The sequence below is a fragment of the Anas platyrhynchos genome, chromosome 2 (assembly GCF_047663525.1).
Source record: "Anas platyrhynchos isolate ZD024472 breed Pekin duck chromosome 2, IASCAAS_PekinDuck_T2T, whole genome shotgun sequence".
NCBI classification, from domain to species: domain Eukaryota; kingdom Metazoa; phylum Chordata; class Aves; order Anseriformes; family Anatidae; genus Anas; species Anas platyrhynchos.
Genome location: NC_092588.1, coordinates 134,732,021 through 134,748,778, shown reverse-complemented (window position 1 = coordinate 134,748,778; position 16,758 = coordinate 134,732,021). Strand labels below are relative to the sequence as shown.

At 38.7% G+C, this 16,758-nt stretch overlaps 1 protein-coding gene and 1 long non-coding RNA gene across 6 annotated transcripts in view; one reads left to right on the top strand and one right to left on the bottom strand.

The window, feature by feature from the left end:
• Window positions 1-16,758, bottom strand: part of CALCR (calcitonin receptor) — a 173,201-nt gene that overhangs the window by 70,697 nt on the left and 85,746 nt on the right. For 3 of the 5 annotated variants that reach the window (XR_011807009.1, XM_072033631.1, XM_027450789.3), the window contains one exon: window positions 9,623-9,710. Coding sequence is in view for 3 of the 5 variants with exons in the window: in XM_072033631.1 (XP_071889732.1) it covers window positions 9,623-9,670 (48 nt within the window). In the remaining 2 variants the exon portion in view is untranslated. Of the gene's footprint in view, window positions 1-5,325; window positions 5,426-9,622; window positions 9,711-16,758 lie in introns of those variants that run through there. The other 2 variants (XM_027450790.3, XM_072033632.1) reach the window with 2 other exon arrangements.
• On the top strand, window positions 294-3,275 carry LOC113842654 (uncharacterized). The gene is made up of 2 exons (XR_003495211.3): window positions 294-426; window positions 2,071-3,275. It is a non-coding gene; the product is annotated as an uncharacterized lncRNA (long non-coding RNA).

The window sequence follows — 16,758 nt, the reverse complement described above, 5'->3', positions numbered from 1 at the left end:
CACTAAATTCTTGATAAAGTCTTTAAAATCTTTTCATTTAGCTTAGTGATCTGCAAAAAATCTTTGCGTGAATCTGCCCAAAGTTACACCCATGTATTTCCTCTCACTGGTGCTGATTTCTCTCTAGACTACTCAGACAAAAATACCTCAGTGCCACAGTCTAGAAACTAGCTGATTTTTTTTTTTTTTTCTTTTCATATTTTCTGTCATTTGCTTTGAGCTCCTTCAGCTGTTAAGGTCAGGGCAGAGTTTAACCCTCACAGCCTGAGCTCAGTTCTTAATTAAGCACCTAATCAAAGTGTTCCTAAATTTGAGAGCCTGAATGACAGTTCTCTTTGTTCAAGCGGCCTCTTCTGGATGTTTCCACTCTGAGCTGCCTGGAGGGCATAGAGAAGGACCTCTAAGGCAAAGATCTCAGGTAGAGAGGTCAGTTATCTTTTCTCCATCTGTCCCTCTGTTGCACAGACCAGGTCTGTGAGCCAGGTTGGAAATGAGAGCGTGGAGCTCTCGTTAATGCTCTTCTGCCTTAATCCTGTATAAGGACACTTCTCTGCATGAAGGTGATAGGAAAGGATTAGTTCCTCTGCTTTCCCAAGCAAGATCAATGCTTCTGTGGCACTTCCCCTGTATGACCCTTTACTTTTTTACTGCAAAGCTATACTTAAGTCACTGCAAACAGATACAGAGTCGTTTACAGCCTGCCTCAAAGCTTAAAACTCCTGTAAGCATGCAGGCTTGGAGATCTTGGGAATATTTCTTATTCAAATCCTGCAATTCCCTACACAAGCCATGCAAGTAATGTAACTAAATGTTTTTAATGATATTTTCTCCATATGAACAGGTGTGTTGAGGACTTTAGGAGCATGCTTCAGACTATATCGATCACCCTCCATATACATTTGAGTCTGTGAGATTCATATTAACGCCAAATGCTGTTACAGAGATCTTTAAGTAGGCATTTACAGTTCAAACAAAAAAAAAAAAACAACAGGTTTTTAAAGTTCAATCATCACCCTACTTCTTAAATTGTTGCTTCCCTTCTTTTATTTCACATACAAAGCAATTGTATCTCATTAATACATTAATTTATTTTCCATTAACACAGCTAAAACACCTTTGTAAAATACATAGCAAAACACAGTATGTTTGATTTTAGGTGAAAAAAAAAAGAAAGTCATTACTTTATACAGATATTTTTGTGCCAAACCATCTCAGTTTAATATTTTTAGGCTCTTTTATCTAACCAATTGCTTTTTTCTTAGTTTAATCCAATCTCTTTTGATAATGTTATTTTAATTTTGACCTGTATACAGCTACTATGTGAAGACTGGAAGACACTGATGGTAGCTTATCTCATTGTTCTCAAATAGGAACTTGAAATAAAAGTGGGGGAAAAGGAAGGAAGATATTTCCTGGTAGATACAATTTTATAGCAATTTAATGTGTACTTATGTGTGTGTATATATGCATGTACAGATAAATTTAAACAGTGAAGCCACTTGAAGCATTTCATCTGGCCATTCAAGTGAAAATATGAAGAATCTAGAAAGCCAGAACAGAAAATAGAGAAGCAAAGCCAAACATATCTGGTAACCCTCATTTATGGAAAGATTAAAGAGGCTAGCAGGTGTCCATGAGTTTTATTTGAAAAAACAACCAGGCAATGTCCCAGATCCAGCAAGCAGTGCAGGAAAGAACAGATGACATTCTTCCTCAGGTCTGCCTTTGTGACCACGTATCACCACAGGCTTCAGTGCTTCCCTGAAGTGATTCATAGATACTCCATGCTTATTTATTTATTATTATTTTTTGCATTCTTATTTTGAATATTGCCTCAGTTCCAAACAGTTTGTACTTGAGTAACGCTGTAACGAATAATGCTATAGTCAAAGAAAGCTAGAGGGACTCTCATGTCACTGTCTTTGTTCTTGATGATTCCTCTGCTATTGGGGTTTAGTCTGGGAAGGCACCCCTGTTTTGAAAGCATAACCATACGATTATGCTTGGAAAACACTGCCAATTTTCTTTCCCCTGAAGCAATATTTTTATTTGATTTTTGTTTCCTTCTAGGAAGGAAATGATCTGTTCTTCAGGTCTGCTGGACCAAACAAGATCAATTCACACTGACAAAGTGACCAGAAAGACTGGGGTTGCTGATCATAAATACTGTTGCAGTTTCTCTTGTTTTATCTGTACAGAATAAAGAACAACACAACTATGAAATAACTGGCAAACTTCAGCCACAGATAGAAATTATAAGTACTTTCAAAGTGCTTTGGAACACCTTTCCCTCCTTTTAACTTGTTTTGGATCTTTTTTTACCCACCATTTTCAGAAGGACAGACTTTTCCCAGAAGATTGCACAGTACAGAAGCATATCAATTTGAATCAAACGTAAAATGTCATCAGAAAAGGAATGTTATATTTGTATCTTTTAACTGGTGAAGGTGACATAGTTCGCAATGAGGGGTGATAATTTGGTGGGGTGAAACACAATACAGAATGAAGACACCTTACTCTTCAAAGTCAGTTTCATAACTTGCTGTATGTAAGGGACTAATTCAATTCCTGAAGAAGTCTGGGTATAGATTAATGAGAATACTTTAATATTTGGAGGCAGAGAGTTCCTGTGGTGGTGGATAGGATAAAACTTTTGGAGAATGCCAAAATTATTTAAAATGCTCAACCATGTAACCATCCTTCTACCTCTGAGCAAAGCAGTCGTGGCCCATGTTAAATTGCCAGCAAAACTCCTATTGCTTACATTTGGGTCAGGAAATCACTCAGACAGATTAAAAAGATAGATGAGAATATGCCACTAAAACTCAATGGAAATTACTTCATCGGGGGAATCACTTAATGGCCTGCAGTAAATCTAAAGCAACTTAGGTAAAGAATGAAATATTACTGTTAGATTAGAGCTGTCTTTTAAATTATCTCATTTTTTTTCCTTATTATCATACACAAAGAATACGATTTTCAAAGTTAGTTGTGCACATATTTCCAGAAAACTTTGATGTAATTGTATAACTTGTGTGTGGTGTGTGAAATCAAAGTACAGGGTTATATGTATTTTACTTGTATTGTTCATCTGTGATATGCCCTCCAAATGTACTCTTCCACTTGATTGTTATCACTCATTTCTGTTTGCCTGGACTTGAAAAGCTGGCTGTGGAAGTTTGAACAATATTTAATTCTACCTTAAAACAATATGACCATTTCAGTTGACTAACACAAAATAAATCTGCTGGCTTGCTGGAGGGTGAGCAATCACACTTCTGTTTGCAATATTAGTGTTTTCTACCATGCACAAGAGAATTGTGTGTCTACCACCACTCTGGTGCTTGGGGCCTAATGCCTGACCTCCCTGAAGCCAGGGGCAGTCTTCTCACTTGGCTCAGTGGGCTGATGATCCAGCCAGGATCCTTCCTGGGGCTCAGTCAGACAAAGATGTTAGTACAGTCCTGATTTGTTTTATTCTTCTGGCACTCCTTACCTTAAGGGTGAGTAAAGGGCAAGTGGGGCAGAAAAAAATATCTGGGTCAATATTCTCTTATCAGAGATAGAAGAAGCCTGGGCATGGCTACATATGGGGAAAACTTCATGTGTAGCATGCTAATGGGAGAGACTGGAAATGTCCCATGAGACTCAGTGTATATATATCATATCTGACATTACTTTTTTTGATTATATATAGTTACATTGGGAATTAAGTTTTAAAACATGTATTTTTACCATTAAAATCCAAGATCAAATCATTTCCACCTGTTTAGTACCTATAGTATAGACAAATTTTGAATATTCAGCCTTCATTACTGCAAGTTAAAAACCTTTCCCATCCATCCACTGGTTACTTCAGATGGAAGTGTAAATTGTGTTGATACAATAAAAGAATGCCTCACTCATTTATAAATATTCTTTATTAAAGAGAAATAAGTAACTCACAACTTAATAATCAGGATGTGGTGTTCAGAGCCTGAAAATGATTGGTGTGATTTCTTCAGATGAAAACTGTTTAAGTGATGTCCCATGCAGCAGTTTAGCAGCCGTACATATGATGTCACTCCTAGAAGTCCAAGTAAATGACGTCATACATACGACCACCAAGCCACCACCTGACAAGTGACTGTTATAAGAAAGTGAATTATCATGACAAAGAGAAACAACAGGCTGCTAGCAATGCTGAAGGTCTCTTTATACGTAGAATTGGTAGAAAAAAGCAATTTGGAATCATTTTAAACTATGCAGAAAATACCAAATAGTGCCCCATTTCTATAAGACAGACACCTGCTATTAACATATGCTAGATTATGTCCATTTCTGCAAAAGAAAATCCAGATAAAGCAAGCATAAAATTAACTTTTTTTTTTTTTCAATCCACAAATATTTTTCTTCCACCATCAAGGAGCTTGAACTGTTGACTATATATGACATGACAGAAAAGAAGGTATTTGCAGCTTTCCCTTCTCTCCCCCCCCCCCCTTCCATTAAATGCAGCAATTTTGCAATATTTACTGTTGAGCTCAGTCAAAATATATTTCAGATTCTGGATACTACAACTGTTTGTTATTGATTTTGATAGCTCAAAAATATACTTAGCACATTTTTCTTAAAACTGCTATGTTTAGTCACCACTTTGTGGTCACCACTAAACCCCTGTCCTTCAATATATCACATCTCTAAGTGAGAGCTCAGTGTGACTCAGCCTACTTGCAGAGCCCCCGTTGTACCTTGATTGTGTTTGAAACACTTTTCACAGCTACGAGTGTCAGGACAGAGAAGAAAACCACTGTGATACCTTAGGAAGGTCATTAGCAGAAGGTACTGAGTAAACATAGCAATGATTTCTTATTCATTATAAATGTGCCTAGAAACAGCAGACAATTTCTTTGAGGAAATACCTCGACATGACGTGTTTTGCTTAACCTCTGAATTTTACATTTTTTTCCTCCTCAGTTGCTGTTGAAGCAAGATGGAAACATATAGTTAGATCCCATACAATTTATATTGCTGATTTTGGCAGCCATGTAAACAAGCAAGAGATTATCATCCACAGTAGATGAAGACAAGGCACTTTTAATGAAAAGCAGCTCCCTGACTCTCTGACAGTTTTTTTCCATTGCTGCAGTCAGTACTGCTCACACAAGGAAGCTTTACTCTCAAGACAGCCTGATGCAAACTGTGGGCTTAAAGGCAGGCTGCAGAATGCTTCACAGATTTTGTCTTCAGCTCTAATTGTTTTCTTTCAAGAGACCTCTTTAGGGCAACCAGCTGCATTCTTATTTTATTAAAAAACAAAGAGAGAGACAAAAAGGTCCAGCTCACCCCAGAACCTCAGGTGAACAGAACAGAGCAGGGCAGTCCTCTCCCTCCTGGAAAATTGTGTGCAGCCTGTGTCTGAAATTCTCAAAATAATTCTCATCAACTTTATATCATCAGCAAAGTACTTTCCCAAATCGTCCTTGCATGAGAAGAGCTCTGGAATTTGCAAGTCCACTTTCTTACAGCTTGAAAGCAAGCCATAGCAACATAGGAAAATATGCACTTCTTCAGCACCTCTCCTGCCCTCTGAAGGGTAGCACCTGTTCTGGACCAGATGCTGGAAGAGTGTTTAAGCAGGAAGAGTCTTATGTGTACAGTATCTGCACAGACACGGCTTTTAGAGACCTGTGGTGAAACCTGGACAGCAGCAGGAGCTCAGGGAAGGACATGGACATGCCACCTCATTGCTGAATATATCGCACTGGTAGCTGTGAGGGGTCAGACACATGCACCATGAGCTCACTCACTGTGGCAAATGTTTTACTAATTGGCTTCTGGAGACTCCAACCTACTAAAGCCGTGCTCCGAAATAAGCCAGTTTTTGCAGTTACCTAAAATTACATTTAGGCTTTCATGTAATTAATGTTATGTGTTTTACGAATTGAAATTATTCACAAGCCTTTTAGGATCTGACACAATGCACTAGCCTGTGTATAGTTTAGTGACTGAGGCTTGGTAACAATTTAACAGGTTTGGACTTCATGAAGCTGTACAATTTGTTTTTTACTCAAAATGATTTTATTTTAAAATACAATCTTGATCAAATTGATTTAATTGAATAATGGAGTGGTCTTAAGCTACAGCATTCATTTGGTCCTTACTGACCACTTTGTGGTTGGCTCAGGACAACAAAATTGCAATATGTAAGAAAAACTACTGCATCCATCCTCATTTACAGGGCAAGACCAAACTACCATCTGTAGAGATGGAATTCTCACTAGATGAGAATTCTTACTTGACAAAATGAGGTAGAAAATGTAATTCCCTTTTCTCAATGTCCTGCAAAATTGATCAGTCACACAGGAAAAAGACCCAGGCTTGTTTTCTCCTCTTTCTCATTCTCTGCAGTTTGATGCCCCTGGATACACCGTGCCGATGTTCTGTCTTTCTCTTGGAGAGGAATGTGCACCTAGGAGATGAACTAATTCCTCCAGCATAGAGGGGTTTGATGAAACATATCTCAGTCACATTTTTTGTCTCTCAATAATTACTGAAAAAATAGTATCAGGGATAAAGTGAGCTAAGTAATATTCCCTGAGAAGAACAGTTAAAATTTCCAATAGAATTTACTTTGAATTACAGAGAACTATCTGGTGATGGTGGAAGCATTGTCATTACTGTACATCCAAAAGCAAGAGAAGCCATCAGAGAAAATAAAAAAATCTTCATTTTTAACAAGTGAGTTTTGGAGCAACCAATGTTTTAATTTTTTTTTTTTTTTTGTTGTTGTTTGGCAAAGGACAATTATTATCGACCTCTTCATAGAAGAATAAAGTTCTACCCATTCTGTGTAAAAATTACATATGTAAGAGAGACGGTTTCTATCAAAAGGTACCAAAACCACCTGAGGACTGGTCTAAACGCTGGAGACTATGGGAAGGGGAACCTATGGACACCTTGTAACTAGGGTCTAGGACAAAACATGCAAGGAGAGATACAGGACTGGAACTTACACCAGAACAAACAGCATAATCAGAGAGTTTGCAGCCCAGAGGAAAAGCTAGGACGACATTAGGCTGTGTTACGTTGGAAGAATTTGCATTCATCAGTGCACTGGGAGTGCAGGACACAGACAATAGGACAACAGTAAACCATCAGTGCCAACAAAATAGAAAGATCTGGAGAATGGTTTGTGGGGTGGGTAGAGGAAGGGGTGATCACCCATGTCACAAATCACTTTGATTGCTACATCTTCCTCAACCTCAGGCAGTGGCTAACATGGAACTCCCATGGCTCATGGTTCTGGGAACCAAAATGTGATTAGAAGATCCACAAGATCAGGAGCAGTCTTTTTGGGAGAGAAAAAGAGACACCTTTTTCTTATTACAGACCACAAAAAAAAAAAAAAAAAAAGTAAAAATTGAATGCCTTCTACAAGCTACAGATGAAGAAACTTTTTGGAAAGATGGCTGCTGCCAAATATTTTTCATATTTGATTTAACAGCACTGTTCTGACAAGTGCTATCAAGAAAACAGTTTGCTCATGGTCTCCTTCTACGACTGTAGTTTATCCCTTACCAGAAGATAAATTGATCTAAGAGGTGTCTAACTAGATCACAGTATGGCCACTGCAGTGGGAAAGGATGGAATATTGAGATGGGAACAGTGAAAATGTAAATAAATTTGTGCTTAAGTTATTCAGACTGGCCCTCTGGAGCAAAAATGTCTAAAAGGAAGGGGATGCAGATCTCACCGCAGAGTTTCTTAAAGAAGCCCTAGCCTCAGAACACTGCATTAAGGAGCACAGAACCAATACTACATGTGTGATACCATGGGTAAGAGATTTAAAAGTTTGTGGATAACAGGGGAAGAATCAGCCCAATCCTTCAGGGCTGACCTATAAATCCATGCTGTAGGTCAGAACACCTCGCTCAGTAAGATCTGTTGACAATTCTTTTTATCAGAATATTTACAGTCCTGTCACTTGTCTGAGGAAGAAAAATAACCTGGAATTGTTCCTTCAGTTGGCTTCACTTTGTTATAGGAAGAATTGCAGTTCTTTGCCAAGGCTCCTGTTATGCTATGCAGACCAGCCAGGACTATTCACATACAGAAGGAAGCTGATGTCTGTTGGGCTCTCTGGCTTAGAGAGATCTCTGAACATGCATGATGTCCCAGCCAGAGCATTGCTACGTGCATCCCTTGCAGGGCTATGTGTAACAGCCACAAAATGCCACAAAAAACAGACTACTCTGATACACATCAAGGGAGAAGATTTTTGCCAATCACAAGGATGATTCTTCAGATCATAACTAATTTTGTGTTAGTTACTTTTGAGACCAAGTTAACAGAAATACGTTAACTCTCATCTGTCCTTCCTCCTGCTCTCTAGTTCTTCTTTGGTTGAAGGTCCTAATCCTGAACTATGAATTTAGTATTTTACTAATGTGAGGTGTTATTTGCTGTTGTCCTGGTTTCTCCATGATCTCATTTATCTGTTTTATTCCATTGTTCTCTTACTGTTCTCTGTTTCCCTAACCTACATTTTTTTCACATAAATACAAGTCGTGAACAGCACTGTGGGGAAGTTATACTAGTCTGAAAGAGAAGGAGGGACACAATCCAATAAATAAATTAGGTAGAGCAGTCCCTACTGCTCCCCAGTGTGTCTTATAGCCCCATTTCTACAATTTATGCCCAGAAAGCGTGTGAGCTGATGGGGAGACACACAAAAATGTTTCACATTCAGCTGCTGGAAGAGTAGTTGAAAAGCAGAGGGGCATTAGGAGCTTGCCAACAAAACACAATCAAGAAGAATAAGACTCAAAGCTTTCTTCAGGAACACAGAAACAAACAACAGGGGAAAAAAGTGACATCAGGCATCCAAGTAACTCAAACAACACTCAGGCAGAGAGATGCTTATTCCCAGTAACATCATTCAGACATGTATCAACTGCTCTCTAGCTCAGGATCTGAGTAGTGTCCTCATTTCTGACTACCTGAAATGTCTTTGATTTTATAATAATTGTGAACCATTTGAGGTTTCACAAGCAGAAGTTGGAGAAACCATTCCACTTACACGAGAGGTATTTAGTCAAGTAAAATCAAATTTGCTACATATTTAGAATAATAATTACCTGACCATATTGTATATATTGGAGTAACAGAAATATTGAGATTAAACAGTTGAAAGTAGTGTTTGAACCAAATAACTAAACTTTACACTGTAATTTGCCATTTCTATTGCTTTCCTAAGAGCAGAGTAACCATAAACAGTAAAAGTTCACAATTAAGTCAGTAAAATTCTCACACAACAATGTTAAGGAAGTTTTCAAACACTTAAGTTTCCAAGTCACTGATATGTTGTAGTCTGTAAAATAAGAAAATGAAAAATCACATGCATTACCTTCTTCAGACTTGCAGTTCTGATTCACCAAGGAACAGTAGTTTCAATTTCAAGCTTTTATGAGGTATCTTGGTTAGAAACTTTATAAACCTTACTTCAAAATTTATCAGCAAAGGAACACATTCCTTCTCCTGTATTCTAACAAATATAATCCAGTACTCCTTATTTTTCTGAACATTGCCACAGGTTTAAATTTGGCAGGTGTCAAAAGCAGTTCATTTTTCTCGTACTTACAATAAGAAGGATAATCAGTAAGAAGCAACCGTGGGTTGTTTTTTTCATTGTGGAGTCTTCCTGGAGAGACACGTTGTAGCTGACCCTTCTGGGAATTAAAGAGCAAAAACAAAACCAGCATTAGTCTTTATTTGTTATAATAAATACCTGTAGGCAAATAGTGGGTTTTCACACTACCCAGTGCAGTTAGCTCAGCTGGACTGTGGGCAGATACATGGCAGAGTAACCCTCCAACATCAAAAATGACTGCTTCAGCCACACGAAGTACTGGAGAAATAGAGCATGGCCAGGACTCCGCAGGCTTGGAGGGAACGTGTTCAGCAACCTTCTGCTATTCTTTTTCTTTAATATATCAGCATCCATCTCTCCTTTCTAGGAAAACTATCCATGGGTCACCTTATCATACTGCATAGCAGTTGTGTGAATTCAGGTGAGTAGAACTCTTTGCATTAACGCTTCCTTTGCACTTTTATAAAAAACAGAACTTCCGCATTAGAGAAACATGGCTTTTGTGAAGACACTGTGCCTACTAATGTTGTAGGGACTGCTTGGAGTGTGTGGACCACAGGTGAGAAACATGTCTATAGGTGACTTTCTGTCACAGTAAGAAAGGGCTCTGTCTACCATACCCTTACTCTTGAGGCATCTCAGAAATTAAGAGTTAGGTGCTTTCTACCCAAGCAAACAATGTAGAGAGTAACCTACATGTCCAAATGGGAAAAAGGCACACCAACATGGATGCTTAGTCTACTTTACACGTAGTGAGCAACACAATCACTTGTATAACATTTGTTTCTGCCACAGAACTGTAACAGCTTTTTTCATCTTGAAATGGTCTGGAATGTCACCCATTTCCAGAGAGAATTAAAATATGAGACAACCATCCTCATTTAAAGAAATACACAATCTCAAAATGTAATAAAGGCGTGTCACTTCCCCTGCAATCCAATACAGCTGGATGTAATCTCCTACCAGTGGGAGTGCTGCAGTCATGTGTCACTGAGATTACATAAACACAAAATGATGGAAAAGAGGGTTCAGAGGATTTGCCTCTGAACAGAAGTAGTCTTGTTACTGTCTGAGCCTTGCCAGAACCATTCTGGTGTGCCAGAGGTAATGGGACAGGCAAATAACACAGAAATAATACATAATTATGCTGTCAGACATATATTCGTATTTGATCTTCAATGACAGACAACTCAACTGAAACAAAAATTGGACAGCTAGATCTGTGGAAAACACCTGGAATTGTCTCCATCTTCTGTATACTATTTCCTGCATTGTATATTGGTTAAAAACTGCCAAAAAATTCATGGGCATATAAACAGTGGGCCTTGGTCAGCTGCCCAATGAGCAGACACATATGCATAAATATGTGTATCCATACAATTACACACTATAGTTTAAAGCATTCTGTAATGTGGTGTAAAGCCAGTCTTGCAGGTGCCCCTATTCTTCTTGCTAGCCTTGATACTTCTGCTGCACCTACAGGGATGTACTAAAGAGTACAAAGGTAAAGGGAGGACTTTGCCCTACAACCAGTTGACGTTTTTAAAACACAGACCACTCGCTATAAATGGCACAGAGATGAACACAATATTGTGATTTAGAAAGCATAAGCCAAATCAATATCAGCTGAAATTAACCTGTGATACATCTACTTTTCCTGCTCTTAATGCTGGAAGTGCTTGCAGCACTATATTGGATTACAGCTGTAGCTGCAGGTAAATTTTAGCCTGGTGAGATTTTGTGAACATTTGTAACAATATACTGAAGAAGCTATTTAAAATACTTCTTGCTCCCATACCATCTAATTAAAAATAAAAAAATAAAAAATCTGTAAAATATTTAACGCATTATTTTTCCCCCCTGTCAACTGTGATGACTATGCCATTATGATACTACATGCAAGTAAATGAGTAAGAATTATTTCCCACACAAAATCTTATATAGTCTTGGTATTTCTAGTCTTCTTTGAGCCAGCTCTAACCACAGGAATGGCCAACATGCTACTTAAAATCCAGTACCTCTTTTTTCTTCCTTTTTCAGAGGAGTCTTTTCCAGTGACAACAATTTCAACAGGCTAGATTTTAACAATGCTAGTATAAAGTTCCTGACTCAGAAGTAGCTTTTCTCTACTCTGACGATACGAATGGGCCATAGCACTACTCACGCTTGGGTTAGCATCAATATTGGATGAAGGATAATGAGCACATTGAAATGAAAAGGCAGCTACAGGGGAAAAAGTGCTGACATATAGGCAGGGCAAAAACAGTGTGGCGGCAGAAAGATTCACAGAAATGGGAGCCCCAAGAGATGGATTCTGTCAGACTCTGGACAGAAGGGTGGACCACCTTTGCCACAGCTCTGCCCCATCACCAGAGATCCAGGCTCAGGGGTGACATGACAGGTAAACTCAGGTGTGCAAAACGGCACACTCAAGTGCCTTGAGTTTGAGACTCCTGTGCAAAAAGTATGGCGCACTTACACCTATTCCTGCTTCTGCTGCCATGGGCAGCCTCCTTGCAGCTGAAGGAGGCTGGGAAGCCCAAAGCAGCCTTAAGCAGGGCATAGCTGCACTGGATCTGTGCTACCATGAACACAAAAGAAGAAATCAGAAACCAGCCTGGTTCTTAGCACATACTCATGTCACAACTCTACCACATTCTGGCTTTGGTATCTGTCTTTCCTTTGTCTTCTTCTGGCTGCTTATTGCCACCTAACTTGTGCTACCCCCACAGCCACTTCATAGGACCATGCAGTGAAGTAGGTCAGGAAATTATTTTTAAAGTACACTTTAAAAAGTGTAAGTTTTAAACGTGTTTGTTTGTTTCTTTGTTATTTGTATAGAGAGGGAGGAAAAATAAATTCTAAAATTTTAAGCTGTTTTATGCATAGGTATTTTAGATGATTCTTCACTGTAGATGTTTCAAGGTATTCCTGAGGATTTCCTGAGATGATTCTTACTGCAACAAACATCTTGATTTTTAGAAAATATAGTGATAGCTATTGGGATCACTGGAGCTAACATGAGAATGGTTATTACGTGGATCAAACACACCAAATTTTGTTTCATTTGCTGAAGTTTTCAAGCAGGTTTTAGGTGCTGCCCCAATTCATGTTTCTCTACAGTTTATCTTTTTTTCTCATGTCAAGCAATATCCTTGCTTGAAGTTAAGATAATATAATGTGCTTCATACATTTAAGGTTCAGAACCTCCATATTTAGTGATTAATCATAGGGACACTGTTAAAGCCCAGTACATTTCCATGATTATATTAATTCTTCATCCTTTGTTGCTTATAATAGCTATGTATGAAATCCCAGTCTATTTTTAAAACTAGAATATTGTTCTCTATTTCTTTGTTAATGTAGCATAGCTCATCATGTGTTAAAATATTCCTCCTGCTTCAGCTATTATAGTAATACCATGGACATCTTGGGATTAGACCTGAAGCTCATCTAAGGACCAGCACAATATCCCATTTGGTAATGGCACTTCTTTTGGCCTTGTCCTGATTTTCTCAGCTGTAATATTAAACTGAAAAGGGCTTTAATTACAATTATAATCTGTTTACCTAAAAGGGTAACAACACTACCACCTCAGTCATTTGCACAAGTGGCCTGAGATGGCCAACAAGGAGGGTCAAATTTAGTCAGAAATGGTGTAAGGGGGAAGATTCAAGAGGGGGCAGCAGATCAACATTTATTTGCTGAGGTCTGAAGAGAAAGTAAGAACGAAAGGCTTTTTGAAGGATGAACTGGAAAAAAAACTCATTTAATTATTCTGCTCTGATAATTCTGCAAAGCCATATTTCACAACACCTTTGGAAGAAGAAAAGATTTTAATAGCGCAAAACAGGACTTGGAGGATTTGTGACAAAGTACAGAAGAGTGACATGACAATATCGCTTTTTCTGTGATTGTGTTACCCTTGAAGATTCTGTAAATTCACTTTCTACCTCCTTACTTGGCCTGCATGTTTTTTGATGGCTTCCATACCACTGCTGAGAAGTTTTCTCATGCTGAATAGCTGTGTAGCCACCTCCCACTCCAAGGTCTCTAGGATTTCATAACTAGCACAGAGGCTTGTAGATCCTCTTGGGGAGAATCTTGCCACCCAGTGCAGGAGGACACCAGCCTGCTCTGCCTGCATCAGTGCTGGAGTAGGAAAAAAAAGGGAGAAGCTACTCAAGAAGACACAGGCAAGATAGCAGCCCCTGTTGATGAACATTTAGGGAATTTGGATCCTAGGAGGAGGTTGCTGGTCCATTTCTTAGAATTATAGAATTGGCTTGGAAGGGATCTTTAAATTCACCTAGTTACAAATTTTAGTTTCATGGGTAGGGACACCTCTCACTGGACCAAGTTGCTCAGAGCCCCATCCAGCCTGGCCTTGAACACCTCCATGGATGAGGCATCCACAGCTTCTCTGGGCAACCTGTGCCAGTGCCTCGCCACCCTCATCATGATGAATTTTTTCCCTATAACTAAGCTTTGGACCAAGAGTCAGCTGTGCAATCACACTTCTATAACCCCAGGTCGTATGCAGACCAGCACCGCAGCACAGTAGTTACAGCCCCTTCAGGAAGAGGAAATACCATGAGTGAGATCCCAGCTGTGAGAAAGAGAGAAAATTCCCTCCTATTTTTCCAACCACATTCTCCAACCATTAGCCTGCAATGATCTACCAGTAGTTTAACTGGCACCATGATCTTCTGACAGGCCATATTTCTGAAAATGGTAAGCTTTGCTCGGTTCTTCCTAACATGCCAGAAAGCTGGTGACCATTGGTCCCAGGTTGAGAAATGAGGCTCCTTACAATGTTTAGTCAAGCGTCTATGAAACCGAGGCAAGGCTGAAGGTGTATTGGCTATCTTTACACAGCTCTTTGATCAGTATTTTTATCTAATCCTCCTGAAGTTTTCATATGAAAGCCTTAGAAATATAGGTTCCATATTCCCAATTTTTGGTGTTGGACACCTAAAGGTATTGCTACATGAAAACTGAAGACATCTAGGTCACTTGCTGGATCTTATCTCATTTCTTTGGTAGGCTTGAAGATAATTTCATTATCAGGGAGCCAAATGACGATTGGTTTGATGATTATCCAGTTGTTACTCAGGCCATTAATTTCCATTATCTTGCTTGTTGGGGAGGGTGAACTGCATCTGTAGAGCTGAGTGGGTGCTATGTTAACAAGTGGAAACTATTAGCTATGGCAAATAGGCAATTTCAGAGCTGCACAGATCAAGTGACCAAATAAATCTACTTTATTGATTCATTTGGATTACATGGGAGTTGCAATGTTTGAGGCTTCATTTTCCTACTGAAACATAGTGAACAGGAAGGGTCTGTTTTACCTTAGGCTTCTCTTTAACCAAATCCTTGACAATAAATTGAACAAACAGAGGAAGAAAGAGAAAGTAGCTGCAAACTTGGCTGTACTTACTTTTGGGGTAATCACAAGTTTTGAAAAGCCCACACACTACATATCTGGGCGGTCAAGGTGATCATACACACTACACAAAATGAGGAAGATGGCTCTTATTAGACTAGATGACAGACAACTGTATTTTGAAAGAACAAAAAATACAAGAAATGTGCTTTGAATGAGAATTATATACTGTGCTTTTGTATCCTCTAATGGCTGATGCAAAGGGACAGGATTCGTATCACAAAATAGTAACCAAGAAAACTACTACTTTTTTAGTACTTAGGAAGCTATCCCTCATCCCCCTCCTGGCTGTTGGTCAAGAGATTTTATGAGGCTTAAAAGAAAGTGGAAGGAATGAAAATTTCACAAAGTACTTTGGCGGATTTCTTGGTACACAAGGTTTGCAGTACTTACAAAGACTGAATTCTGACATTTCTTTCAAGTGTACTCTGGGAATGTGTAAAACATGACATATTTTATCCCAGGACATATTTTAGCCCCCCATTAACAGGAGTATTTGAAGCACTTCTTGAGATTAGCCTCCACAGGACTCCCTGTCCCTTGTTGTACTTTCAGTTCTCTGAAGTTGGTAAAATCATTCTGTTTTACATATGAATGGGTGTAGGAACAATGTATAAAATCCTATTTTGTAATCATAGTAATGGATCTCTGGTTTTGGCTGGACATGAAGCTATAGCTATCCCAGGGAAGAGCCATCCTTGTTTTTTAAGACAGAAACAAAAAGAAGGAAAAAAAAAAAAAAAAGAATGGAATAGAATAGAACAGGACAGGACAGGATAGGATAGGATGGGATATTGTAGAATTGATCTTTAAATATAAATGATAGACATTTACAGCTGCAATAAATATCAGAACCTATTGCTTTGGGGGTTACTGTGCCTCAGCCACATGTCCCTAGCTCTTCTTTGTGCTGGTGTTGTGAACACACGTCCCACACAGCTACTCCAGTAGAACTCTGGAGTGCTCTGGAGTGAGTGATGTTTTCTGCCTCTGCAGCACTCTGGACTTCCCACAGGCTCCAGTGATCCAAGCACTGGTAAAAGGAAGGATGCAGAAAGACATTGTTGGCAGGAGAGGGAGAGGAACAGGAGCACGGATGCCCTGCTACAGGTCAGTGTGAAATAGAAATAGAAATTAAAAGAAAAAAAGCTCTGGTACTTTTGCAGTGTAAGGACCAACAACATGTGCAATTACACTTGCATACACAAGCCATAATGGAATACAGGCAGTGGATCACACTGTCTCTGGAAAATGAGCTCATCCTCTTCAGTCTGTACTCAAAGGGTACACTCCTAAAATAATCTCACTGTAACAAAGCCGTGATAGTTCATGCAAGAATTAATTCAGATTCTCAGCAACTTTGTTCATAGTTGCTGAGATGCCGAGGCCCCTGTTTGTTTTTACAATCAGATTTCTATTGCTAATGTTAAATAAAATCCTTAAATATCTCAAGTATGACATCATTTTAGTAGCTCTTTTTCCAGTAGTGGATAATAAGATAAAAATATTTTAAAGAAACTTTTAAAAAAAAAAATATTAAAAAAAAAAAAAACAAACTACTATGTGCCAGTAAATGTTGTCATGTTAAAGTCAAATATTTTCCAACTATAGAACAAAGAAGCAGAAAGATGTGAAACAAAGCATATGAATAAGGTCTATAGAGTAGCTTTTCTGCTAT